At 56.6% G+C, this 25,693-nt stretch overlaps 2 protein-coding genes across 2 annotated transcripts in view; both read right to left on the reverse strand.

The window, feature by feature from the left end:
• Positions 1 to 1,272: 1,272 nt before the first annotated feature.
• LOC116406464 (axin 2) lies at positions 1,273 to 23,783 on the reverse strand. The gene is given in 10 exon segments (XM_031894211.1): positions 1,273 to 2,254; positions 4,319 to 4,483; positions 5,054 to 5,139; positions 6,508 to 6,765; positions 10,876 to 11,011; positions 11,013 to 11,257; positions 11,900 to 12,034; positions 18,186 to 18,288; positions 20,151 to 20,276; positions 22,961 to 23,783. Coding segments are annotated over 10 exon segments (2,184 nt in total). The 5' UTR covers positions 23,764 to 23,783; the 3' UTR covers positions 1,273 to 2,127.
• The window catches only part of cep112 (centrosomal protein 112kDa), a 93,316-nt gene continuing 91,371 nt past the window's right edge, over positions 23,749 to 25,693 (reverse strand). Inside the window, exon 28 of the transcript XR_004220625.1 lies at positions 23,749 to 23,853. The gene's annotated coding sequence lies outside the window, so the exon portion shown is untranslated. The remainder of the gene's footprint in view (positions 23,854 to 25,693) is intronic.

Here is a 25,693-nt window from a genome sequence, read left to right on the forward strand (position 1 = left end):
CGTGAGAAAAACAGAAACTCAATGAATCCATCGATTTGGAAAGTTCTTTGAGCGGCGCCGGCGCCTGCGGTTTCCTTAAGTCTCGGATCCGGCGCTCGGCGTGACCCCCCCCCCGGCGCAAAGTCCGACTGATCTGCTCACAGAATCGGCGCCGCGTCACTCGCAAATCAATGGGCACAAAGCAAAGGAGAAGGAGCTGAAGGGGGGGCGCTGGGGGTCCGTTTGGGGGGAAACAACCGGCGCCTTTGATGCCTCACAATGAAGCAGCGGAGGGGGCTCGGCTATTGGTTCCACCGGCGCTGGTATATATTCATTATCATTCAAACCACTCCCTGGTTGCTAAGGTCATTTGGATCCTAGCAACCAGATAGCTGCTGAAACTCCAAAAGAATCACCAACCACAACATCATTGGCCAAACCCTAATGGAACTGACCCGCCCCTTGTACCTTTGCCCCACCCACTGACATCATCAGCCTGCGCCCTTTCCTGTTCCCAAGCAGCGAGGAGGGGGTGACCCTATGAACCCCAAGTAGGTTGTTTAGGGATCAGAGGCTGGAGGAAAGGTTACATGCCCCCCACCCCAATACCCCCAAACCTCACTGCCCCCATAATTTACCCCTAAGATCTCAGCAACTGAAATTCATTGATTTACCGTTCAAGTCACGGCCATTAGTGCAGATCTTAGGGTTAGTTACCCTTTACTTCACTCAGCAGGAAAGGAGAAATATCTTGGCTCCTCCTTCCCTTCATGCAGGGAGGGTCTTATATTGGATAAGCCCCGCCCCCCTGGAACTATAGTGGGGTGACTGTTACCCCAATGTTTCTATATATCTGTAACCTTGTTATGGGCTAAGGGGGCCCAGCCTGAAGGCCAGTTAGGGGGGATTTGGGGTGAGTGCTTATTTGTGCCCTGGGTACCCCTGAACTATAGCGGGGTGACTGTTACCCCAATGTTTCTATATATCTGTAACCTTGTTATGGGCTAAGGGGGCCCAGCCTGAAGGCCAGTTAGGGGGGATTTGGGGTGAGTGCTTATTTGTGCCCTGGGTACCCCTGGAACTATAGCGGGGTGACTGTTACCCCAATGTTTCTATATATCTGTAACCTTGTTATGGGCTAAGGGGGCCCAGCCTGAAGGCCAGTTAGGGGGGGATTTGGGGTGAGTGCTTATTTGTGCCCTGGGTACCCCTGGAACTATAGCGGGGGGACTGTTACCCCAATGTTTCTATATAAATAATAAGCTTAATAACAGAATAAAGAAAAAACATTAATTTGCAAAAAATATAAACTTTTTAATAAATGCTACATCTCTTAATTACAATAATTACTGTACCATGTGACCTGTTCATTAAAGGGTAACTCTGCATATAATAAATCATTTACAGTATAAGTTGGACGAGAGTCAGAAGTACGAGACATGAAAAGGCGGAAAGAAGATCCATTAACCCCTTGAATGAAGGGAAGCTTTAGACCCCACACAGGGCGACAGTGAATTCTCACCATAGAGGCACGAGGAGTTGCCGTTAGAATATCACATCCATATATTACACTTTATACAGGGAGACAATACAATAGAATTATAACAATATCAGGAGCTGGGAATGCTCAGCTAAGCATGCTGGGAGCTGGACTTCCATTACCAACTGCTGGCAATTAAATATATTAAATGTAGTGGCTCTTTAAATAAAATATCACATGACTGGTGAGCGACACGCTGGCAGGGATCAGGTGACCGACATACACAGACCAATAACACCTTTGACTCCGCCCCTAAAGGCCAATAAGACACAGGCTTGGTCTGGATGGGCGGAGTCGGCAGTTTTTATTGGGCCCTTAATATGGAAATAAATGAAAGGGCGGGAAGCACCACATAAGTGCTGTGGGAGTAATGGGCGGGGCTTCAGTATCAGAGGCTCCTCCCCCAATCAATGCAGCAGCAAAGGCCAAACAGCGGCCGGAACGTTCAATAAATAGGAAAATAAGAGTTTATCGGGGTCACACCCACATGTACGATGCATAGGAGCTGGGCAAGGCGGGCACAGTTGGTGCTGACTCCGCCCCCCCAGTGGAGTCCTGGGCACAGAGGGGTTAACGTGCCAAGCAGACGTCGGGCCTGGAATGTCAATTCAGTCAATTCGCTCCACTTTCCCCAGTACCCGCCCCTCGTAGGTGGGCAACATGGTGTCGTCCCCCCGGATCTCCTCGAACACTGCCCCGCACTCGAACTCCTCACTGGCCTTCTTAAAGTAATACCTGGGGGGGAGCAAAGGGGAGGAGACACCGTAAGGGGGCATCGCCCTAAGCACAGTGACAACATGGAGGCGCCAATGACTTTCCTACATCATGTGGCCCCTATTGTATAATATAAGGATATCATTTACAGGATATTCACGGCTAGAGGCACATAATGCTGCCTGGGCTCTATAGAACGGCTAATAAGGGGGGCATTGCCTCTGCCTGTACCCCATAATGCTCAGCCCCCCAATGTGTATCACAATGATCAAGTCAGGGGCACAGAGGGCATGGGTGGGGCACAGGGTATTGGGGTTGGGCAGATAGAACGAGAGAGAGGCAGGATACAGGGGCTGGGGGGCAAAAGAGAAAGGATACAGGGGCTGGAGGGGCAGAAGAGCAGGATACAGGCTGGAGGGGCAGGAACGGGGCTGGAGGGCAGAAGAAGCAGGATACAGGGGCTGGAGGGGCAGAAAGAAGGCCAGGATACAGGGGCTGGAGGGGCAGAAGAGGCAGGATACAGGGGCTGGAGGGGCAAGAAGAGGCAGGGATAACCAGGGGCTGGGGGAAGGGGGGGCAGGGAAGAGAAAGGATACAGGGGCCTGGAGGGGAACGAAGAGGCAGGATACAGGGGGCTGGAGGGGCAGATGAAGGCAGGATACAGGTGGCTTGGAGGGGCAAGAAGAGAAAGGAATACAAGGCTGGAGGGGCAGAAGAAGAAAGGATAGCAGGGGCTGGAGGGGGCAGAAGAGGCAGGATACAGGGGCCTGGAGGGGCGAGTACAAGCGGGCTTGGAGGGGCAGAAGACAGGGATACAGGGGCTGGAGGGGCAGAAGAGCAGGATACAGGGGCTGGAGGGGCAGAAAGAGGCAAGGATACAGGGATGGCAGGGGCAGAGAAGGCAGGATACAGGGGCTGGAGGGGCAGAAGAAGGAGGATACAGGGGTGGAGGGGCAGAGAGAAAGGGATACGGGGCTGGAGGGGAAGAAGAGGCAGGATAGCAGGGGCTGGAGGGGCCAGAAGAGGCATGGACAGGGGCTGGAGGGGCAGAAGAAGAAAGGAATACAAGGCTGGAGGGCAGAAGAGAAAGTACAGGGCTGGAGGGGCAGAAGAGGCAGGATACAGGGGCTGGGAGGGCAGAGGAGGCAGGATACAGGGGCTGGAGGGGCAGAAGAAGCAGGATACAGGGGCTGGAGGGGCAGAGGAGGCAGGATACAGGGGCTGGAGGGCAGAGGAGGCAGGGATACAGGGCTGAGGCAGGGGGCTGGAGGGGCAGGATACAGGGGCTGGAGGGGCAGGATACAGGGGCTGGAGGGGCAGGATACAGGGGCTGGAGGGCAGAGGAGGCAGGATACAGGGGCTGGAGGGGCAGAAGAGCCAGGATACAGGGCTGGAGGGCAGAAGAGGCAGGATACAGGGGCTGGAGGGGCAGATACAGGGGCTGGAGGGGCAGAAGAGGCAGGATACAGGGGCTGGAGGGGCAGAAGAGGCAGGATACAGGGGCTGGAGGGGCAGAGGAGGCAGGATACAGGGGCTGGAGGGGCAGAAGAGGCAGGATACAGGGGCTGGAGGGGCAGAGGAGGCAGGATACAGGGGCTGGAGGGGCAGAGGAGGCAGGATACAGGGCTTGGAGGGGCAGAGGAGGCAGGATACAGGGGTGAGGGGCGAAGAAGCAGGATACAGGGGCTGGAGGGGCAGAAGAGGCAGGATACAGGGGCTGGAGGGGCAGAAGAGGCAGGATACAGGGGCTGGAGGGGCAGAAGAGGCAGGATACAGGGGCTGGAGGGGCAGAAGAGGCAGGATACAGGGGCTGGAGGGGCAGAAGAGGCAGGATACAGGGGCTGGAGGGGCAGAAGAGGCAGGATACAGGGGCTGGAGTTTGGTATGACTATAGGGCGTCCCTCCTGCAGTGGATTGGGCACAGGGGGCCCCCTACCTAATGACATACAAGAGGTGCGACTCATGCGGTTGCCGAGACCCCTCACAGGGGAATAGTGGGGGGCCCCTTACAGGGGAATAGTGGGGGGCCCCTCACAGGGGAATAGTGGGGGGCCCCTTACAGGGGAATAGTGGGGGGCCCCGTACCTGTAGTTGCCTTTCTTGCTCAGTTGCTCCTTGAAGTGCCCCAGGGTCAGGCTGTGGGATTTCAGCAGCCGCCGGTACGGGATTTGCTCTTCGCAGAAGAAGTAGGTGACCATCAGCTCCCCGGGGGGGTCAAGGGGCACAGGCGGCCTCTTTGGCTCCTTATGGCTGGGGGGGGGGCAGAGGGGAGAAAGAGACCATGAAATTGGGGTGTCACTTGGGCTATACGGCCACAAACACGGATTAATGGGAGGGGTGGGATTAGGGTCTGTAAATGCCACGGGGGCAACGCTGGTACCAGTTATGGGAGGGGGGCCCTGAGCCAATGACTGAGCTTATATTGGGGCTCTGAGCCTTGCAGGCCCCTCTGATTGGACAGTGAGCAGCAGTGCCAGGCCAATAGAAATGCTCTGAATGGTGCAGCTTAACCCTGTCACTGCCACAGACTGTGTAGCATCATTTGCTGTCTTTTTGGACTGAAATTTTAACTGGTTTAATTTGGTTGCTAAGGTCCCAGATCCTCTAGCAACCAGGCAGTTCTTTTCAGTGAGTGGTTGCAAGATATAATAATAATAATACCTAAAGTTGCCGGGGGTCTAAGGGCCGATTTTTCTGTTGGGTGGCACACAGTGTATACGGAGGGGGGAATAATACTTTGGATTGCAAGCTCTGAGGGGTAGGACAGTCACATGACACAATCACATGGCAGCTTGGCACACAGCGCTGGCACTTACTCATCAGGCACCGGGGCAGGTGTGGGAAGGGGTGCGGGTACCGACTGGCTGGGGGTGGGGTGGATTCTCTGTTGCCCAGTAACGGAACATCTGGAATAGAAACGGGGGGGAGAGAATGGATTCATCAGTACAGTGTGTGGGGGGCAAAATGTAACAAGCACATTCATTGGTGCACATGGATAGACAGCCCCAGTGCCCCCCATACCAGCCCCAGTGCCCCCCCATGCAGCACAGCTGCCCCAGTGCCCCCCCATACCAGCACAGCAGCCCCAGTGCCCCCCCATACAGCACACGCCCAGTGCCCGCCCATACAGCATAGCAGCCCCAGTTGCCCCCATACAGTCCCATGCCCCATACACCCCAGTGCCCCAACCAGCCAGTGACCCATGCCAGCGATGCCCATGGCAGTAAGTGCCCATAACCAGCCCAGTGCCCCCATGCCAGTACCAGTGCCGCCCATGCCAGCCCCAGTGCCCCCCATACAGCCCAGTGCCCCATACAGCTCGTGCCGCCTACAGCCCAGTGCCCATGCCAGTACAGTGCCCCATGCAGTAAAGTGCCCTCATGCACCCCAGTGCCCCCATGCAGCCCAGTGCCCCATGCCATACCAGTGACCCAGATGGCACAGGTGGAGAGAGGAGAGTGCTGCCAAAGGAAAGAGAATTCGGGGGCGCCGCTGAGTGGGAAATGCAAATGAGCAAAACAAACACAAGTTGGGGAGCGGCTGGGGGGGGGGTCACACATTCTGGGGGTCCAACTGGGCGTTTCAAGTGCAGAAAGTGAAGAGGTGGGGGGGCTCCTTAATCAGCCAGAGAGGTGGGGGGGCTCCTAGATCAGCCAGAGAGGTGGGGGGCTCCTATATCAGCCAGAGAGGTGGGGGGGCTCCTAGATCAGCCAGAGAGGTGGGGGGGCTCCTAGATCAGCCAGAGAGGTGGGGGGGCTCCTAGATCAGCCAGAGAGGTGGGGGGGCTCCTAGATCAGCCAGAGAGGTGGGGGGCTCCTATATCAGCCAGAGAGGTGGGGGGGCTCCTAGATCAGCCAGAGAGGTGGGGGGGCTCCTAGATCAGCCAGAGAGGTGGGGGGGCTCCTAGATCAGCCAGAGAGGTGGGGGGGCTCCTAGATCAGCCAGAGAGGTGGGGGGGCTCCTAGATCAGCCAGAGAGGTGGGGGGCTCCTTAGATCAGCCAGAGAGGTGGGGGGCTCCTTGATCAGCCAGAGAGGTGGGGGGGCAGGGGGGGGGAGTCTGAAGAGAAAGGAGGCAGAAGCCTCTGAAGCGGCGTCAGGTTTGTTTGGGCTGCGGAGCAGAGAACTGACGGTAGAACCGGGGGGGGGGGGGGGGGGGGGGGGCCTTGCTGTGTGCGCCGCCAGCTGAGGTGATTAGTAATATCAACTGCACCCCAAAACCCGACACAGCACGGGGGGGGGGGGCAACACCCGCACACTTACAGTTGGTACCTACCTCTGCTTTGGGGGCTTGGGATGCTCCCGTGAGTCTCCGGCAGGCCTCCTCCAGCTGCGCCAGGGTACTGGGAGTGGGCACAGGGGGCGCTGGCAGCTCCTGGGCAGAGGGATGGGAGGGCGGCAGGCTGCGCGGGTGCCCAGTGCACGTACCCCAAGTGTGATGGTGGGGGGGGCGCTCTGCAGACAGGGAGCGAGGTTCAATAGGAGGGTTCTTCTTGCTGTGCTGCAGGCTGTGGGGATAAAGAAAGGCGTGAAACTAACGCAGCTATGCGCAGCCCCCATACACTCCTGCAGGGGGCGATGTCACCTGTATGAATATGGCACTGTAACCCATTCCCAAGCAGTCTGGGAGCAAGCGGAGCAAGCAGTCTGGGAGAGGGTAGAGAGCAGGCAAGCAGTCTGGGAGAGGGTAGAGAGCAGGCAAGCAGTCTGGGAGAGGGTAGAGAGCAGGCAAGCAGTCTGGGAGAGGGTAGAGAGCAGGCAAGCAGTCTGGGAGAGGGTAGAGAGCAGGCAAGCAGTCTGAGAGAGGGTAGAGAGCAGGCAAGCAGTCTGAAGAGAGGTAGATGAGAGGCAAGCAGTCTGAGGAAAGGGTAGGAGCAGGCGCAGTCTTGGGAGAGGGTAGAGAGAGGCAAGCAGTCTGGGAGTAGGGTAGAGAGCAGACAGCAGTCCTGGGAGAGGGTGAGAGCAGGGCAAGCAGTCGTGAGGGGTAGGAGCGGCAAGCCGTCTGGGAAGGGTAGAGAGCAGGCAAGCAGTCTGGGAGGGTAGAGAGAGGCAAGCAGGTCTGGGAGAGGGTAGAGAGAGAACAGTCGAGAGAGGGTAGAGGCGCAAGCAGTCTGGGAGAGGGTAAGAGCAGGCAAGCATCTGTAGAGGGGTAGAAGAGCAGGCAAGGCAGTCTGGGAGGGTAGAGAAGAGGCAAGCAGTCTGGGAGAGGGTAGAGAGCAAGGCAAGCAGTCTGCGAGAGGGTAGAGAGCAGCAGCATCTGGGAGAGGGTAGAGAGCAGGCCAAGCTAAGTCTGGAGAGGGTAAGAGCGGCAGCGTTGGGAGCAGCATCAATACGGAGTTTACTGTGAGCTTTGTGGCCTCTGTGGCTCTCCTTCTACACTTATGAGCGCTGGGCAGCTGCTACGCAGTGAGCTGCTCGCCGGCAGTTGTATTAAGGTGGGCAGTGGCCGGACGTCCGGCCCATCGGGAGCAACTCCTGGGATAGGAGGCAGTGGGGTGGAACAAAAAGAGCAGCCAATGTAAACCCCAGAGGGGGGGGGGGGGGGTGACTCAGTATGGCTCATCTATATAACTAGTTCTGTGGGCAATACCCTGGCAACAGGGCAAAATAGGGCAGTATACATCGTGCAGTTTCGGCTGCCGTGGGTGCGGGAGTTGTACTGCTGAACCATATGGGGGGAATTCACAAAACTGCTGATAATTGAGACAAAATAAAATGGAGTCAGATTTTCAAATACAAACTCTGTCTGCCATTTTTGTCCATTTGTCTTTTAAACAGTTTTCAGATTTTTGTCATTTTTTCGACTTTTTTGTATGAATTTTGCTTTAGCTGTTAGTAAATGTGGTCGGTGCCACAAACACAGTCCCACGGCGCAGGAGCCTCGGGGGGGGATTTTTACCCACAGGATTTGCATTCAGCTTGGGCATTTCTGAGGGGTAACTTTACTTTGCAGGGAAACTTATGTTTTCTATATTTTGTGTAATTCCCTTCTGTTAAGAGATTAAGGGCTAAATCGTCTTCTCCAGCCCCACTCATTTGGTCCCACAACTGCGGGGATAGAGCTCCAAGGTAGGGCCCCCACAAATGCCGGGGGATAGAGCTCAACAGGACTAAGGGACCCCACAACCATGCCGGGGAATAGAGTCCAACGGAATAGGGCCCCCACAAATGCCGGGGATGAGCTCAAAAGGACTAAGGCCACAATGCGGAGGAATAGAGTCCAACAGATAGGGCCCCCACCAACATGCCGGGGGGGATAAATTTTTAAAAAGAAAAAAAAAAAAAAGCTCCATACAGGACTAAGGGCCCCACCAACATGCCGGGAATAGAGCCCAAGGACTAGGGCCCCCACCAAATGCCGGGGAATAGAGCTCCAACAGGATAGAGGCCCAACATGCCCGGCTGGCATAGAGCTACAACAGGACTAGGCCCCCACCAACATGCCGGGGAATAGAGCTCACAGGGACTGGCCCCAATGCCAGGGGAATAGAGCTCCAACAGGACTAGGCCCCACAACATGCCCGAGGGCATAGAGTCCAAAGACTAGGGCCCACAACTTCGCGGGACTGAGGTCCAACAGGACAGGGCCCCCCAACATTCGGGGAATAGAGTCAACGGATAGGGCCCCCACACATGCCGGGGAATAGAGTCCACATGACTAGGGCCCCCCACAACATGCCGGGGAATAGGCTCGCCAGGATAGGGCCCCCCCACCAACATGACCGGGGAAAGAGCTCCAACAGGAAGCTCAGCCCCCACAAATGCCCGGGAATAGAGCTCCACAGGATGGGCCGCCACCAACATGCCGGGAATAGAGCTCAACAGGACTAGGGCCACCCACCAACATGCCCGGGGATAGAAGCTCCAACAGGATAGGGCCACAACTGCCGGGAGATAGAGTCCAACGGACTAGGGCCCCGCAGTACAACATGCGGGGAATAGGCTCCAAAGATAGGGCCCCCACCAACATGCCGGGGATAGAGCTCCAACAGGACTAGGGCCCCACCAACATGCCGGGGGAATAGAGCTCCAAAGGATAGGGCCCACAACGATCAGGGAATAGGCTCCAACAGGACTAGGCCCCTGCCCAAACATGCGCAGGGAATAGAGTCAAACAGGACTTAGTGGCCCCACAAATACCGGGGAATAGAGCTCCAAGGATAGGGCACCACCAACTATGCCGGGGAATAGAGCTCCAAAGATATGGCGCACGAACATGCCCGGGGAATAGAGCTCCAGAGGATAGGGCCGCCCACCACTCGCGGCGGGAATAGAGCTCCAAAGGATAGAGCCCCCAAACATGCCGGGGAATAGAGCTCCAACAGCGGACTATGGCCCCCCCACCAACATACCGGGGAATAGAAAAAAAAGCTTTTTTCCCAACAAGGGAATATGGCCCACCAACATACCGGGGAATGAGCTCCAACAGGACTGGCCCCCCACCAACAAACCCGGGGATAAGAGCTCCACAGTATAGGGCCCCCACCAACATGCCGGAGGCATAGAGCTTCCAACGGACGGGCCCCCAAATGCCCGGGGAATGAGCTCAACAGGACAGGGACCCCGCAACTGGGGGAATAGAGTCCAAAGGACTAGGGCCCCCCAAATCGGGGAATAGATCCACCGGACTAGGGCCGGGTCTTTATCCAGTGCCCTGTTGGGCAGTCCCAACCCTGTCCAATATCCAGTGTGGGTGCCAGTGTGTAGGATGCTGCTTGCTGATCCCAAGATGGCGGCTGTGAAAGGTGGGGGCATGCTGTCAAGGTAGTCTGTAGTTTGCGCTCTGCTATGGGGGAGCAGATAAGTTTGGGCAAATGTAGTGAGGGGATTACAGAGGGGCACTGCTGTAAACTAAACATTGGCCCCGGAGGCTTTACTTTTTCTATTAATAAATGTTTCAATATATTCAGACAAATGTTATTATTGCCCCATGATTAGTAAATTCCCATAATCCTGCCATAGTCGGGGGGGAAATTATATAGACAGATATTAATTAACTTTTTTTTTAATCCAGCTGATTTACTTGTTGATAAATGTTAATGAGGGTTTTGCCCCTATAGTTCTAGGTGGACAGAGACTGCCCCCTAACAATAAGGCTGATAATCCTTTATGATTTCTAGACGCACCAGGGCCTACCAGAGGAAGAAATGGAGACTGGGTGAAACAAACAAAACTGCAGAGCTTTACAATTTGTCTGAGTTACAAACGGCTTCACTCCTTTGAAAAGTCGTGAAAAAATGTCGTTAAAACGTGTATAAATGAGTTTAACGACAATTCAAAAGTTGTCTGTAAGTTGTCTTTGCATTTCACCAAACACGGAAAGAGTGGCGGTTGAGTGGAATTTAGGCGGATTTTGTTTGTGAATCTGGGAGAAAATGTTTTCCACCTAGTTTTTACACCACTTTTAACTGCCAATAATAGGGTCCTCCACTTTTTGTGATTCCCCTAGTGTTAATCCACTTTGCCTTTGCAGTCTTATGCGCACGTCACCTCCTATGGCATCCCCAGCGCTGCCGCTGGGTGCTATTATTGGAAGGATGGCATTGCATGAAACCATCAGGCAGGGCCATAAGCCAGATGCCTAGAGGTAGCAGGGAGTGTTTGAAGCCTTGGCATGGGATGTCTGCTTGCAGGTAGAGAGTACTGGGTGGTGGCGCTGCAGACGCACTGGAGACCCGCACACGGTTCGGCCTAATTCCTCTGGAATTGGCGGGTGTGATTGGTGAATGTAGTGGTGGTGCACGTGCTTTGTGGTCGGCTTGTTGGCAAAGCCCTTGGCAAGGAGAGCGCAGGGCGGTACCGGCTGCAGGCTGGGCCACGGAGGGTGGGGTCTGTCTGGATGAGGGGCAGGTGTGCCTGTCCATCCCTGGAGATTGGCATCCGGGGGTCTTCAAAACCCTGGACAAGTGGTCATCGAGGATGGCTTGGGGGTTCTTCATTGCACCCAAGGGCAGAGAGGGCAGGGGCTGGTATGGGGGGGAGGTCGGGTGAAGGAACACAGGGGTCTCGCAGTCCTCTTCCTCCTCCTATGGGGGGACACAGACAAAACCCTTAACTCTACAGAGGGGACAGTGCCAGTGGTGCCAGTGGGGACAGTGTCAGAGGCGTCAGTGCTAGTGGGGACAAGTGGCCAGTGGGGACAGTGCCAGAGGCGTCAGTGCCAGAGGTGTCAGTGCCAGAGGCGTCAGTGCCAGTGGGGACAGTGCCAGAGGTGTGAGTGGTGTCAGTGCCAGAGGTGTCAGTGCCAGAGGTGTGAGTGGTGTCAGTGCCAGAGGTGTCAGTGCCAGTGGTGTCAGTGCCAGTGGTGTCAGTGCCAGTGGGGACAGTGCCAGTGGGGACAGTGCCAGTGGGGACAGTGCCAGTGGGGACAGTGCCAGTGGGGACAGTGCCAGTGGGGACAGTGCCAGAGGTGTGTGAGTGGTGTCAGTGGTGTCAGTGCCAGAGGCGCCAGTGTGAGTGGGGACAGTGTGAGTGGTGTCAGTGTGAGTGGCGTTGGGGGGTATTTAGTGAGTTGCCCAGGGAGCCCCCAAACCCTGTGCCAATGGCGGCCCTGCACACACACTAACATCAGGCACTCACCTATTACACACACAGACCCCAGGCCCAGAGCATTGCCACTGAAAAGCCCCTTGCCCCCTGGCCCCCCTAGCAGTGGGGCAGATAATTACCTCTGTGTGGTGCTGTTCCTCCGAGCTGCCCCTCTCCTCCAGATTCTCCTTCACCTTCTCCAGCCGAACGATCAGCTCCGCCGCAAACACCGCCGGTTCCATGGGGGTCATCTCGCTGGGCAGCCGGTGCGTCCTCTACAGAGAGCGGGGCGAGCAAGGGAGAGCAATGGGTTAGCGGGGCGAGCAAGGGAGAGCCATGGGTTAGCGGGGCGAGCAAGGGAGAGCCATGGGTTAGCGGGGAGAAGGAAGAGCATGGTTAGCGGAGCGGCGCCGCCACTGCTGCCAGGCTGCGGTCTGAGCTGCGGGGGTATTATTCGCCACGGCGCGCTTCATGGAGCGCCATCCTGCCGGCAGACTCGGCCGCTACTAGACTGCTTCCACTCAGAGCAGCCCTCTGTACTACAAGCAGCCTATCAGCAAGCGCTCAGGAGTCACAAATTCAAGGCGGCTGTCAGACATCAAATACTGGGGGGGTGGGAGGGGTTGCGGGAGAGAGAGAGACAGGGGGGAGAGAAAGAGAGAGAGGGAATGAGAGAGAGAGACTGGGGGAGAGAGGGAATGGGAGAGAGAGACTGAGAGAGGAATGGGGGGAGAGAGAGAGAGGGAATGAGAGAGAGAGAGACTGGGGGAGAGGGAATGAGAGAGAAGACTGGGGAGGAGAGGGGATGAGAGAGAGAGACTGGGGGAGAGGGGAATGAGGAGAGGAGAGACTGGGGGGAGAGGAGGGAATGAGAAGAGGGAGACTGGGGGGAGAGAAGGAGAGGAATGAGAGAGAGAGACTGAGGTGAGAGGGAAATGAGAGAGGGAGACTGGGGGAGAGAGGGAGAGGGAATGAGAGAGAACTGGGGGAGAGAGAGAGGAGAGGAATGAAGAGAGAGAGACTGGGGAGAGAGGGAGAGGAATGAGAGAGATAGGACTGGGGGAGAGAGGGAGAGGAATGAGAGAGAGAGACTGGGGGGAGAGAGGGAGAGGGAATGAGAGAGAGAGACTGGGGGAGAGGGGATGGGAGAGAGAGACTGGGGAGAGAGGGAATGGGAGAGGAGACTGGGGGAGAGAGGGAATGGGAGAGAGACTGGGGGAGAGAGGCGAGAGGGAATGAGAGAGAGAGACTGGGGGAGAGAGGGAGAGGGAATGAGAGAGAGAGACTGGGGGAGAGAGGGAGAGGGAATGAGAGAGAGAGACTGGGGGAGAGAGGGAGAGGGAATGAGAGAGAGAGACTGGGGGAGAGAGGGAATGAGAGAGGGAGACTGGGGGGAGAGAGGGAGAGGGAATGAGAGAGAGAGACTGGGGGAGAGAGGGAGAGGGAATGAGAGAGAGAGACTGGGGGAGAGAGGGAGAGGGAATGAGAGAGAGAGACTGGGGGAGAGAGGGAGAGGGAATGAGAGAGAGAGACTGGGGGAGAGAGGGAATGGGAGAGAGAGACTGGGGGAGAGAGGGAGACAGGGGGCAGAAGCTTCTATGCCATCAGGAGACACCGGTACCCCCTTAAACCCCCAGTAAGAGTCTGGCTTAAACTCTCCGACAGTGTCATTGCCCCAATCCTTCTCTATGGCAGCGAAGTGTGGGGTCCGATCCCCTACCCACACCCACCCAAATGGGACTCTAGCCCAACAGAAATATTCCACCTGGAATTCTGCTGAGCTGGGCACATTCCCCTACTGTTTGCCGTACAGCAGGGGGCGCTCTCATACTGGGCACACCTACACACCCCCCCAAACAGTGCCTGTCGGGCTGAGCTGGGCACATTCCCCTACTGTTTGCCGTACAGCAGGGGGCGCTCTCATACTGGGCACACCTACACACCCCCCGGAGCCCCCCAAACAGTGCCTGTCGGGCTGAGCTGGGCACATTCCCCTACTGTTTGCCATACAGCAGGGGGCGATCTCATACTGGGCACACCTACACACAGCAACCCCATGGCCTACCCCCATAAAGCCTTGTTGCACAATGAGACCCGGGGCAAACAACTCATCAGCACCCTGCCCACCCAAGCCCCCCACCCACTGACTAAAGGCCAAGTAACACAAACAATACATCAGTCAAAAGAGCAATATGTCTGTGATTGGAGGGAAGAGATAGCAAACTCCCAGAAGCTTACGATCTACCAATCACTAGGGAGGGAATACAGACTGGCCCCATACCTGGAAAGGCTACAGAAGCCCAAAGCCAGACAGACCCTGAGCCAGTACAGACTGAGTGCCCACAGCCTGGAGATTGAACTGGCACCGACAGCCCTACAGGCCCAGGGAGAGCCGGCTGTGCCAGTCATGTGACCGGGGGGCAGTAGGGGATGAGCCCCACTTCCTGCTACACTGCCCCAAATACTCAGCCCTGAGAGACACCCACTGCCAGAGACCCAAATACTCAGCACTGAGAGACACCCACTGCCAGAGACCCAAATACTCAGCCCTGAGAGACACCCACTGCCAGAGACCCAAATACTCAGCACTGAGAGACACCCACTGCCAGAGACCCAAATACTCAGCACTGAGAGACACCCACTGCCAGAGACCCAAATACTCAGCACTGAGAGACACCCACTGCCAGAGACCCAAATACTCAGCACTGAGAGACACCCACTGCCAGAGACCCAAATACTCAGCCCTGAGAGACACCCACTGCCAGAGACCCAAATACTCAGCCCTGAGAGACACCCACTGCCAGAGACCCAAATACTCAGCACTGAGAGACACCCACTGCCAGAGACCCAAATACTCAGCACTGAGACACCCACTGCCAGAGACCCAAATACTCAGCCCTGAGAGACACCCACTGCCAGAGACCCAAATACTCAGCCCTGAGAGGACACCCACTGCCAGAGACCCAAATACTCAGCCCTGAGAGACACCCACTGCCAGAGACCCAAATACTCAGCCCTGAGAGACACCCACTGCCAGAGACCCAAATACTCAGCACTGAGAGACACCCACTGCCAGAGACCCAAATACTCAGCCCTGAGACACCCACTGCCAGAGACCCAAATACTCAGCCCTGAGAGACACCCACTGCCAGAGACCCACATACTCAGCCCTGAGAGACACCCACTGCCAGAGCCCCAAATACTCAGCCCTGAGAGACACCCCACTGCCAGAGACCCAAATACTCAGCCCTGAGAGACACCCACTGCCAGAGACCCAAATACTCAGCACTGAGAGACACCCACTGCCAGAGACCCAAATACTCAGCCCTGAGACACCCACTGCCAGAGACCCAAATACTCAGCCCTGAGAGACACCCACTGCCAGAGACCCACATACTCAGCCCTGAGAGACACCCACTGCCAGAGCCCCAAATACTCAGCCCTGAGAGACACCCACTGCCAGAGCCCCAAATACTCAGCCCTGAGAGACACCCACTGCCAGAGACCCAAATACTCAGCACTGAGAGACACCCACTGCCAGAGACCCAAATACTCAGCCCTGAGAGACACCCACTGCCAGAGACCCAAATACTCAGCACTGAGAGACACCCACTGCCAGAGACCCAAATACTCAGCCCTGAGAGACACCCACTGCCAGAGACCCAAATACTCAGCCCTGAGAAACACCCACTGCCAGAGACCCAAATACTCAGCCCTGAGAGACACCCACTGCCAGAGACCCACATACTCAGCCCTGAGAGACACCCACTGCCAGAGCCCCCAAATACTCAGCCCTGAGAGACACCCACTGCCAGAGACCCAAATACTCAGCCCTGAGAGACACCCACTGCCAGAGCCCCAAATACTCAGCCCTAAGAGACACCCACTGCCAGAGACCCAAATACTCAGCACTGAGAGACACCCACTGCCAGAGACCCAAATACTCAGCCCTGAGAGACACCCACTGCCAGAGACCCAAATACTCAGCACTGAGAGACACCCACTGCCAGAGACCCAAATACTCAGCCCTGAGAGACACCCCACTGCCAGAGACCCAAATACTCAGCACTGAGAGACACCCACTGCCAGAGACCCAAATACTCAGCACTGAGAGACACCCACTGCCAGAGACCCAAATACTCAGCCCTGAGACACCCACTGCCAGAGACCCAAATACTCAGCCCTGAGAGACACCCACTGCCAGAGACCCAAATACTCAGCCCTGAGAGACACCCACTGCCAGAGACCCAAATACTCAGCCCTGAGAGACACCCACTGCCAGAGACCCAAATACTCAGCCCTGAGAGACACCCACTGCCAGAGACCCAAAATACTCAGCCCTGAGAGACACCCACTGCCAGAGACCCAAATACTCAGCACTGAGAGACACCCACTGCCAGAGAGCCAAATACTCAGCCCTGAAGAGACACCCACTGCCAGAGACCCAAATACTCAGCCCTGAGAGACACCCACTGCCAGAGACCCAAATACTCAGCACTGAGAGACACCCACTGCCAGAGAGCCAAATACTCAGCCCTGAGAGACACCCACTGCCAGAGACCCAAATACTCAGCCCTGAGAGACACCCACTGCCAGAGACCCAAATACTCAGCACTGAGAGACACCCACTGCCAGAGACCCAAATACTCAGCCCTGAGACACCCACTGCCAGAGACCCAAATACTCAGCCCTGAGAGACACCCACTGCCAGAGACCCACATACTCAGCCCTGAGAGACACCCACTGCCAGAGCCCCAAATACTCAGCCCTGAGAGACACCCACTGCCAGAGACCCAAATACTCAGCCCTGAGAGACACCCACTGCCAGAGCCCCAAATACTCAGCCCTGAGAGACACCCACTGCCAGAGACCCAAATACTCAGCACTGAGAGACACCCACTGCCAGAGACCCAAATACTCAGCACTGAGAGACACCCACTGCCAGAGACCCAAATACTCAGCCCTGAGAGACACCCACTGCCAGAGACCCAAATACTCAGCCCTGAGAGACACCCACTGCCAGAGACCCAAATACTCAGCACTGAGAGACACCCACTGCCAGAGACCCAAATACTCAGCACTGAGAGACACCCACTGCCAGAGAGCCAAATACTCAGCACTGAGAGACACCCACTGCCAGAGACCCAAATACTCAGCACTGAGAGACACCCACTGCCAGAGAGCCAAATACTCAGCACTGAGAGACACCCACTGCCAGAGACCCAAATACTCAGCACTCCATCTTGCCCTACTGTCCCCATCTTGCCCTACTGTCTCCATCTTCCCCTACTGTCTCCATCTTGCTCTACTGTCCCCATCTTGCCCTACTGTCCCCATCTTGCCCTACTGTCCCCATCTTCCCCCACTGTCTCCATCTTGCCCTACTGTCTCCATCTTCCCCTACTGTCTCCATCTTGCCCTACTGTCTCCATCTTGCCCTACTGTCTCCATCTTGCTCTACTGTCTCCATCTTGCCCTACTGTCCCCATCTTGCCCTACTGTCCCCATCTTGCCCTACTGTCCCCATCTTGCCCTACTGTCCCCATCTTGCCCTACTGTCTCCATCTTGCCCTACTGTCTCCATCTTGCCCTACTGTCTCCATCTTGCCCTACTGTCTCCATCTTGCCCTACTGTCCCCATCTTGCCCTACTGTCTCCATCTTGCCCTACTGTCTCCATCTTGCCCTACTGTCTCCATCTTGCCCTACTGTCCCCATCTTGCCCTACTGTCTCCATCTTGCCCTACTGTCCCCATCTTCCCCTACTGTCTCCATCTTGCCCTACTGTCTCCAACTTGTCCTACTGTCCCCATCTTCCCCTACTGTCTCCATCTTGCCCTACTGTCTCCATCTTGCCCTACTGCCTCCATCTTGCTCTACTGTCTCCATCTTGCCCTACTGTCTCCATCCTGCCCTACTGTCTCCATCCTGCCCCACTGTCCCCATCTTGCCCTACTGTCTCCATCCTGCACTACTGTCTCTATCCTGCCCTACTGTCCCCATCTTGCCCTACTGTCCCCATCTTGCCCTACTGTCCCCATCTTGCCCTACTGTCCCCATCCTGCCCTACTGTCTCCATCCTGCCCTACTGTCCCCATCTTGCCCTACTGCCTCCATCTTGTCCTACTGTCCCCATCTTGCCCTACTGTCTCCATCTTGCCCTACTGTCTCCATCCTGCCCTACTGTCTCCATCCTGCCCTACTGTCTCCATCTTGCCCTACTGTCTCCATCTTGCCCTACTGTCTCCATCTTGCCTTACTGTCTCCATCCTGCCCTACTGTCTCCATCTTGCCCTACTGTCTCCATCTTGCCCTACTGTCCCCATTATAAGGGGCAGCACTGGGGAGCACTGGAGTTTATTATCTAAATCTTTATTTGGAAATCTCTTCCCCCCAAAACCCTACAAAGGCTGCGCCCCAAACTTACAGGAAAAGGAGGCAGAGACACGAGCCCATTGGCCTTGACACTCCGCGCCATTTCCCACTGCAGCTGCTTCTTGCTGCCCATCCTGTAGGGGGCAATGCTGTCCCTGTGGGGAAAGACAGACACAGTGAGTGGCGCTGGTACCTGGGCAGTAAGGGTTACTGGGGTACCTGGGCAGTAAGGGTTACTGGGGTACCTGGGCAGTAAGGGTTACTGGGGTACCTGGGCAGTAAGGGTTACTGGGGTACCTGGGCAATAAGGGTTACTGGGGTACCTGGGCAGTAAGGGTTACTGGGGTACCTGGGCAGTAAGGGTTACTGAGGTACCTGGGCAGTAAGGGTTACTGGGGTACCTGGGCAATAAGGGTTACTGGGGTACCTGGGCAGTAAGGGTTACTGGGGTACCTGGGCAGTAAGGGTTACTGGGGTACCTGGGCAGTAAGGGTTACTGGGGTACCTGGGCAGTAAGGGTTACTGGGGTACCTGGGCAGTAAGGGTTACTGGGGTACCTGGGCAGTAAGGGTTACTGGGGTACCTGGGCAGTAAGGGTTACTGGGGGTACCTGGGCAATAAGGGTTACTGGGGTACCTGGGCAGTAAGGGTTACTGGGGTACCTGGGCAGTAAGGGTTACTGGGGTACCTGGGCAGTAAGGGTTACTGGGGTACCTGGGCAGTAAGGGTTACTGGGGTACCTGGGCAATAAGGGTTACTGGGGTACCTGGGCAGTAAGGGTTACTGGGGTACCTGGGCAATAAGGGTTACTGGGGTACCTGGGCAGTAAGGGTTACTGGGGCTCAGTGGTTGGGGGGGAATGAACCCCACATTGGGTCAGTTGAGCTCTGGTTCAATTCCCACACAGGGGGGCTGGGGGGTAAGTACAAGTCCCATAAGCCAATGGGAGGGCCCAGCTCACAGGGAGTTGCTTATTAAATGGCAATTAAAGAATCCCAGCTTTGCAATGAGATTGGGTGAATATGAAGCCCCTCCCACCTCCACTTGGCCACAGCCCATAACGAGCCTGTGACCTCGTTAGCATCAATCAGTCTGGTCTGTAAAATAAGGGGATGAAGCCCCCCGGCAGCGCCCCCATAAATAAAGGATTGGGGCAGATCAGAGGCAAAATTAAATCCTTTTAAAAGAAACAAAAAAAGAACAGCAGGGAGGGGAGGGGCACAAAGCTTTCCTGCCCACAAAATGCCCAATGCCACCCGTGGGTTTAACCAAATAAGGCACTAGTCAATCCATTAATGCCCACCCTGACCAACCAGAGCCCACCCTGACCAACCAGAGCCCTCCCTGACCAACCAGAGCCCATCCTGACCAACCAGTGCCCACCCTGACCAACCAGTGCCCACCCTGACCAACCAGAGCCCACCCTGACCAACCAGAGCCCACCCTGACCAACCAGAGCCCGTCCTGACCAACCAGAGCCCTCCCTGAACAACCAGTGCCCACCCTGACCAACCAGAGCCCTCCCTGACCAACCAGAGCTCTCCCTGACCAACCAGAGCCCATCCTGACCAACCAGAGCCCTCCCTGACCAACCAGAGCCCTCCCTGACCAACCAGAGCAGGTCCTGACCAACCAGAGCCTGCCCTGACCAACCAGAGCCCGTCCTGACCAACCAGAGCAGGTCCTGACCAACCAGAGCCTGTCCTGACCAACCAGAGCAGGTCCTGGCCAACCAGAGCCCGTCCTGACCAACCAGAGCAGGTCCTGACCAACCAGAGCCCGTCCTGACCAACCAGAGCAGGTCCTGACCAACCAGAGCCCACCATGACCAACCAGAGCCCACCATGACTAACCAGAGCCCACCATGACCAACCAGAGCCCACCATGACCAACCAGAGCCCACCCTCAACCAACCATAACATATGGCACAAAGGCACGACTATCTTCTCCCTAAAGGTGACCCCGACCCTGACCCCAGACACCCCAAATCCAGTTAGGGTGCAAGGGATTTACTTACACGCTGCTGTCTGTAATGGAGAGGGAATCGTCAGTCATGGCATCGCTGGAGACCTCACTTTCGTTGGCACTGGTGGCCGGGGCAAACACATGGTAAGGGTTGGTGGGGTCGTTCCTTCTGTGTGACCTGGGGGGGAGGGAGAGAGGAGTCCATTATTTAGTCCTATCCATCATGCTGTGCCAGTCACAGAGCTCACACTGAACTCCCTGCATGCTGTGCCAGTCAGTGCCAGTCTGTGGGCGCGGGGAGTTGTAGTTTAGATGGACAGAACCTTCGTCCTACAGAACCACAGGTGTGGGTGCAGTTCCTGCTGTGGCCTCCTGTTTCAGTGGTGGCGCTGTTGCAGCTGCTATTGGCAGGGACTGGCTTTTCCCTTCTCTAGTAACAATAATCACTTGGGGGGCAGCTGAGGCTCATGGGAGATTTTGCAGACACACAGACAGCTACAGGCTAATTGTATATACAGTACAATTTAACTCCTTCCCCTCCACCCATACAAGCCTGAGGATAGTGCAGGGCTAGCGAGTTGAACTACAGCTCCTTGGGTGCAGTTACAAAAATGGCCACACGAGGGCAGCCCTCCCGGTGCCACAGACCAGGGTCAGCTCAGGCCGTTTGCCCTACTAGTGGCCTAGGTGGCCAAGCTTCATGGCTCCCTTTAGCCCTCCCTACCCCAAACTAATGCCCCCCCGGGGGCGCTATATCTGGACCCCTGGATTCATGCTGCAGACTGATGCCTGTGCAGCTAATATAAGTACCTACCTGGCAGCCACTCACAGCCTATGGCAAGTACCTGCCCCTATTGGCACTCTCGGCCTGCCTGCTGCGCCGTACATCATTACTAAGTAGGGCACGCAGCACCCGTTCCTGTACCTACTGACTCCCACTGGGCACCCTGATTAGCTGGGAGGTGGGTGCCTGCCAGCACTACTCCTTCTCACTGCTCCCATTTCCTTTCCCTGAGGAAGAACCGACAGCAGAACTTCTTGGGTTCCCCTCACAAACCCGAGTGCTGTTACCCCGACTCCCAGGCAACCTCTGTGCCCCACAAGCCCCCCCTCTCTAAGCCTCTCATTTGTTACCCCCTGAGGCTTCCAAATACCCCCCCCTCCGCACCCACATGGTGACAATTAGCAGCAGAGAGGAACATTCCTATATGTCAGGGAAACAGATACATGGAACCCACTATGCCCCCCTCCAGCGAGGGGTTAACCCATGCCACTATGCCCCCCTCCAGCAAGGGGTAAACCCATGCCACTCTGCCCCCTCCAGCGAGGGGTTAACCCATGCCACTCTGCCCCCTCCAGCAAGGGGTTAACCCATGCCACTCTGCCCCCCTCCAGCGAGGGGTAAACCCATGCCACTATGCCCCCCTCCAGCAAGGGGTAAACCCATGCCACTCTACCCCCCTCCAGCAAGGGGTAAACCCATGCCACTCTACCCCCCTCCAGCAAGGGGTAAACCCATGCCACTCTGCCCCCTCCAGCGAGGGGTAAACCCATGCCACTCTGCCCCCCTCCAGCAAGGGGTAAACCCATGCCACTCTGCCCCCCTCCAGCAAGGGGTAAACCCATGCCACTCTGCCCCCTCCAGCGAGGGGTAAACCCATGCCACTATGCCCCCCTCCAGCAAGGGGTAAACCCATGCCACTCTGCCCCCTCCAGCGAGGGGTAAACCCATGCCACTATGCCCCCCTCCAGCAAGGGGTAAACCCATGCCACTCTGCCCCCCTCCAGTGAGGGGTAAACCCATGCCACTCTGCCCCCTCCAGTGAGGGGTAAACCCATTCCACTCTGCCTGCTCTAAGCAAGGGGTTAACCCATTCCACTCTGCCCCCTCCAGTGAGGGGTTAACCCATTCCACTCTGCCTGCTCTAAGCAAGGGGTTAACCCATTCCACTCTGCCTGCTCTAAGCAAGGGGTTAACCCATTCCACTCTGCCTGCTCTAAGCAAGGGGTTAACCCATTCCACTCTGCCTGCTCTAAGCAAGGGGTTAACCCATTCCACTCTGCCTGTTTTAAGCAAGGGGTTAAGCCATTCCACTCTGCCTGCTCTAAGCAAGGGGATTAACCCATTCCACTCTGCCTGTTTTAAGCAAGGGGTTAACCCATTCCACTCTGCCTGCTCTAAGCAAGGGGGTTAACCCATTCCACTCTGCCTGTTTTAAGCAAGGGGTTAACCCATTCCACTCTGCCTGTTTTAAGCAAGGGGTTAACCCATTCCACTCTGCCTGCTCTAAGCAAGGGGTTAACCCATTCCACTCTGCCTGCTCTAAGCAAGGGGGTTAACCCATTCCACTCTGCCTGCTCTAAGCAAGAGGGTTAACCCATTCCACTCTGCCTGCTCTAAGCAAGGGGTTAACCCATTCCACTCTGCCTGCTCTAAGCAAGGGGTTAACCTATTCCACTATGTCTGCCCTAAGCAAAGGGTTAACCCATTCCACCCTGACCATTGTAAGGGGTTAACCCATTCTAGTCTGCCTGCTTTAAGCAAGGTGTTAACCCATTCCACTCTGCCTGCTCTAAGCAAATGATTAAACCAATTCACTCTGGCTGCTCTAAGCAAGGGGTTAACCTATTCCACTCTGTCCACCGAAGCTTGTTGTTAACCCCTTCCCTGATGACATTGGGCCAAACCATAGCTTAGTGATGAGTAAATAAAAACAGGGCTAGTGGGGCCCCCCATCACTGCACTAGTACTTTATGGGCCCCCAGTGACATCCTGGTCCCTGGAAACATCTCAGAACCACCCGCTGGACATCAGCAGAACCTCTATAGCCAATGAGGTGCTTGAGAGCACAGAGAGCTTACCTGTAGCCACTCTCAGCTGGCTCCTTGGCCCTCAAGCTGATGGTGGCCCTCAGGGCTTTGGTAGAGAGACCCAGCACAGAGGGCAAGCTCTTCTGCCTCAAGTCCACACAACTCCACTCCTCCTCCTCATTGAGGGTGGGAAGGTACCCAGTGACACCCCCCAACCCCGCAGACTCCGCACTGCTGAAATAAGCGGCGTTCTCCCCGTACTCCAGGTAAATGTCCGAGCTGAGGAAGAGCCGGTAGGCATTGTCCTCCATGGAGGCCTGGACCTCGGCCTGCGCTTGGTCGAACATGGAGGGGTCGAGGCGCTGCCCCTTGACGCAATCCCTCAGGAAGCTTTTGGTCGGGGGCTTGAGCTGTTTGGCCACGGTACCGCCGCCGCCGCTCTCGATGTACCGTTTGTAAATGGCTTTGGCCACTCTCAGGGTCTTGGCGTCGCCGGGGTCCATCTGGCGGAAGCCATTGCAGGCAAACCAGAAGTCCAGGGTATCGACGCAGCGCTGGCGCTCCAGAAACCTCCGGAACAGGTCGGCGCCTTCCTTGTCCCCCAGCAGCGAGTGCAGCGACTTGGCCCATCGCGCCAGCGGGGAGTCCGGGGAGGCGCTGCCTTCGGGTTCGCCCAAGCCGCCGGCGTCTCGCCTGGGGTTGGATGAGACGGGTGCGGGCTTTGATCTTTGGCTTCTCGCGGGGGGTTGGCACGGCGTGTGCCCTTCTTCCCCTGGCACCGGGGGGCGCGGGGCGTCTTCTCTGAAGCTGCTGCTGAGATGTGAGAGTTGGGCGCCCAACAAAGAGCTACTCATGGCTCTGTGATTCTTATTGTGTCCTTTAAATTCCACGCTAATCTGCTCTCCCTCTCAAGTCAGCGGGGGACCCTCTGCGCCCTCTTCCCTCTGCAAATGAAAGAAAGTATTGATCTAATCAAGTCCAGATCCCACATCAAACGCCCCGACCGGGACTTGTAGCGCCTTTCAACTGCGGCCACAGCGCCACCGGCCACGGCCACTCACAGGGCAAATCAAAGGATCAGAGCGCAGCGGCTACTTTGCCTTTAACCTGGAGCCGCACACTGAGGCACAAAGGGTTAAACCCGTCTGTGAGAGAGTGAACTTATTGTTCCGATCCAGAGGCAGCGGCAGGGACTGGGGTGCAGAACCGGGGGATCCGGGAGATACAAAGGGAACGCTGCCTCTGTCTGTCTGTCCATCTGTCTCTCTCTCTCTGTCAGTCTCTCTGTCCCTGTCAGTTTGTCTCTAGGTCCCTGTCAGTATGTCTCTATGTCCCTATCAGTCTGTCTCTATGTCCCTATCAGTCTGTCTCTAGGTCCCTGTCAGTCTGTCTGTCCCTGTCAGTTTGTCTGTCTGTCCCTGTCAGTCTGTCTGCCTGCCTGTCCCTGTCAGTCTGTCTGCCTGTCCCTGTCAGTCTGTCTGCCTGTCCCTGTCAGTCTGTCTGTCTGTCCCTGTCAGTCTGTCTCTCTGTCCCCCTGTCTGTCTCTCTGTCCCCATGTCTGTCTCTCTGCCCCCCTGTTTGTCTCTCTGACCCCATCTGTCTGCCCCTCTGTCTGTCTCTCTGTCCCCCTGTCTGTCTCTCTGCCCCTCTGTCTGTCTCTCTGCCCCTCTGTCCCCCGTCTGTCTCTCTGTCCCCCTGTCTGTCTCTCTGCCCCTCTGTCCCCCGTCTGTCTCTCTGTCCCCCTGTCTGTCTCTCTGCCCCTCTGTCCCCCTGTCTGTCTCTCTGCCCCTCTGTCTCCCATTCCATCTCCCCTTTTCCAGATTTAGATCACAAGCAGGAGAATCTCCCTTGAGCTGAAAACACAATATTTGCTGCCTGGGGGCACGGGATGGGGGGGGGGGGGGGTATATATTCACATTTAATGACAACTACCCACCCCCCAGCGAAACAGCAGAGCTGACAATCACAAGGATCATCCTACCCACTACCCATAGTTCCTAATTAGGTTTAAAGGGTAAGTGCTCATATAAATGCCCCCCTCTCCCCATCTCATGTGATATTAGTTCCAATGAATCCGACTGCCATGGCGGGGGGTAGTTACCCTTGGCACAGTGACAGCTGCCCCCCCCCCCCCAGCACCCAATAAGGGGCACAACATTACCTGACTGTATGCGCATCCATCTCTGCCTCCAGAAGAGCTGCCCCAAAGTCCCCAAGCTGCGGGGCCCCCCAGGCATGCTCCTGCGGGGGGGTGGGAGGGTGAGCAGGTTTGGGGGGCTCAGCCCTAGCTGCCTCTGGGAGCCCTGTACAACTAAGTGACCCCTAAGAATGTAACTCCTTTAGCCATCCCAGGGGGCGGGGGGCCGGGGAGGGGCTGGGGGAGGGGGCAGGAGATGAGGGTGGGTGGGTGGGGAGGGAGAAATCTGTCACATTCACCTTAAAGAGGGGAATAAAAATGAGTATTTTGCAAACTCCCAGCACAGCCCCCTCCCCTGCATCACAGCCACTTACCATGTGTGTGTGGGGGGCCCTGTGCACCCCCTGTTTCCTGCCAGTGTACCCCACTTCTGCAGCAGCATGGGCCCCACAGACTGAGTGCGCTCCCCCAGCTCCAGCGATTCCTGCCCCTCGGGTCCCAGCCAGTCCTGCCCCTCGGGCCCCAGCCAGTCCTGCCCCTCGGGTCCCAGCCAGTCCTGCCCCTCGGGCCCCAGCCAGTCCTGCCCCTCGGGCCCCAGCCAGTCCTGCCCCTCGGGCCCCAGCCAGTCCGGCTTCACAGCCCCTGCA

Source organism: Xenopus tropicalis, chromosome 10 (assembly GCF_000004195.4).
Source record: "Xenopus tropicalis strain Nigerian chromosome 10, UCB_Xtro_10.0, whole genome shotgun sequence".
NCBI lineage: Eukaryota > Metazoa > Chordata > Amphibia > Anura > Pipidae > Xenopus > Xenopus tropicalis.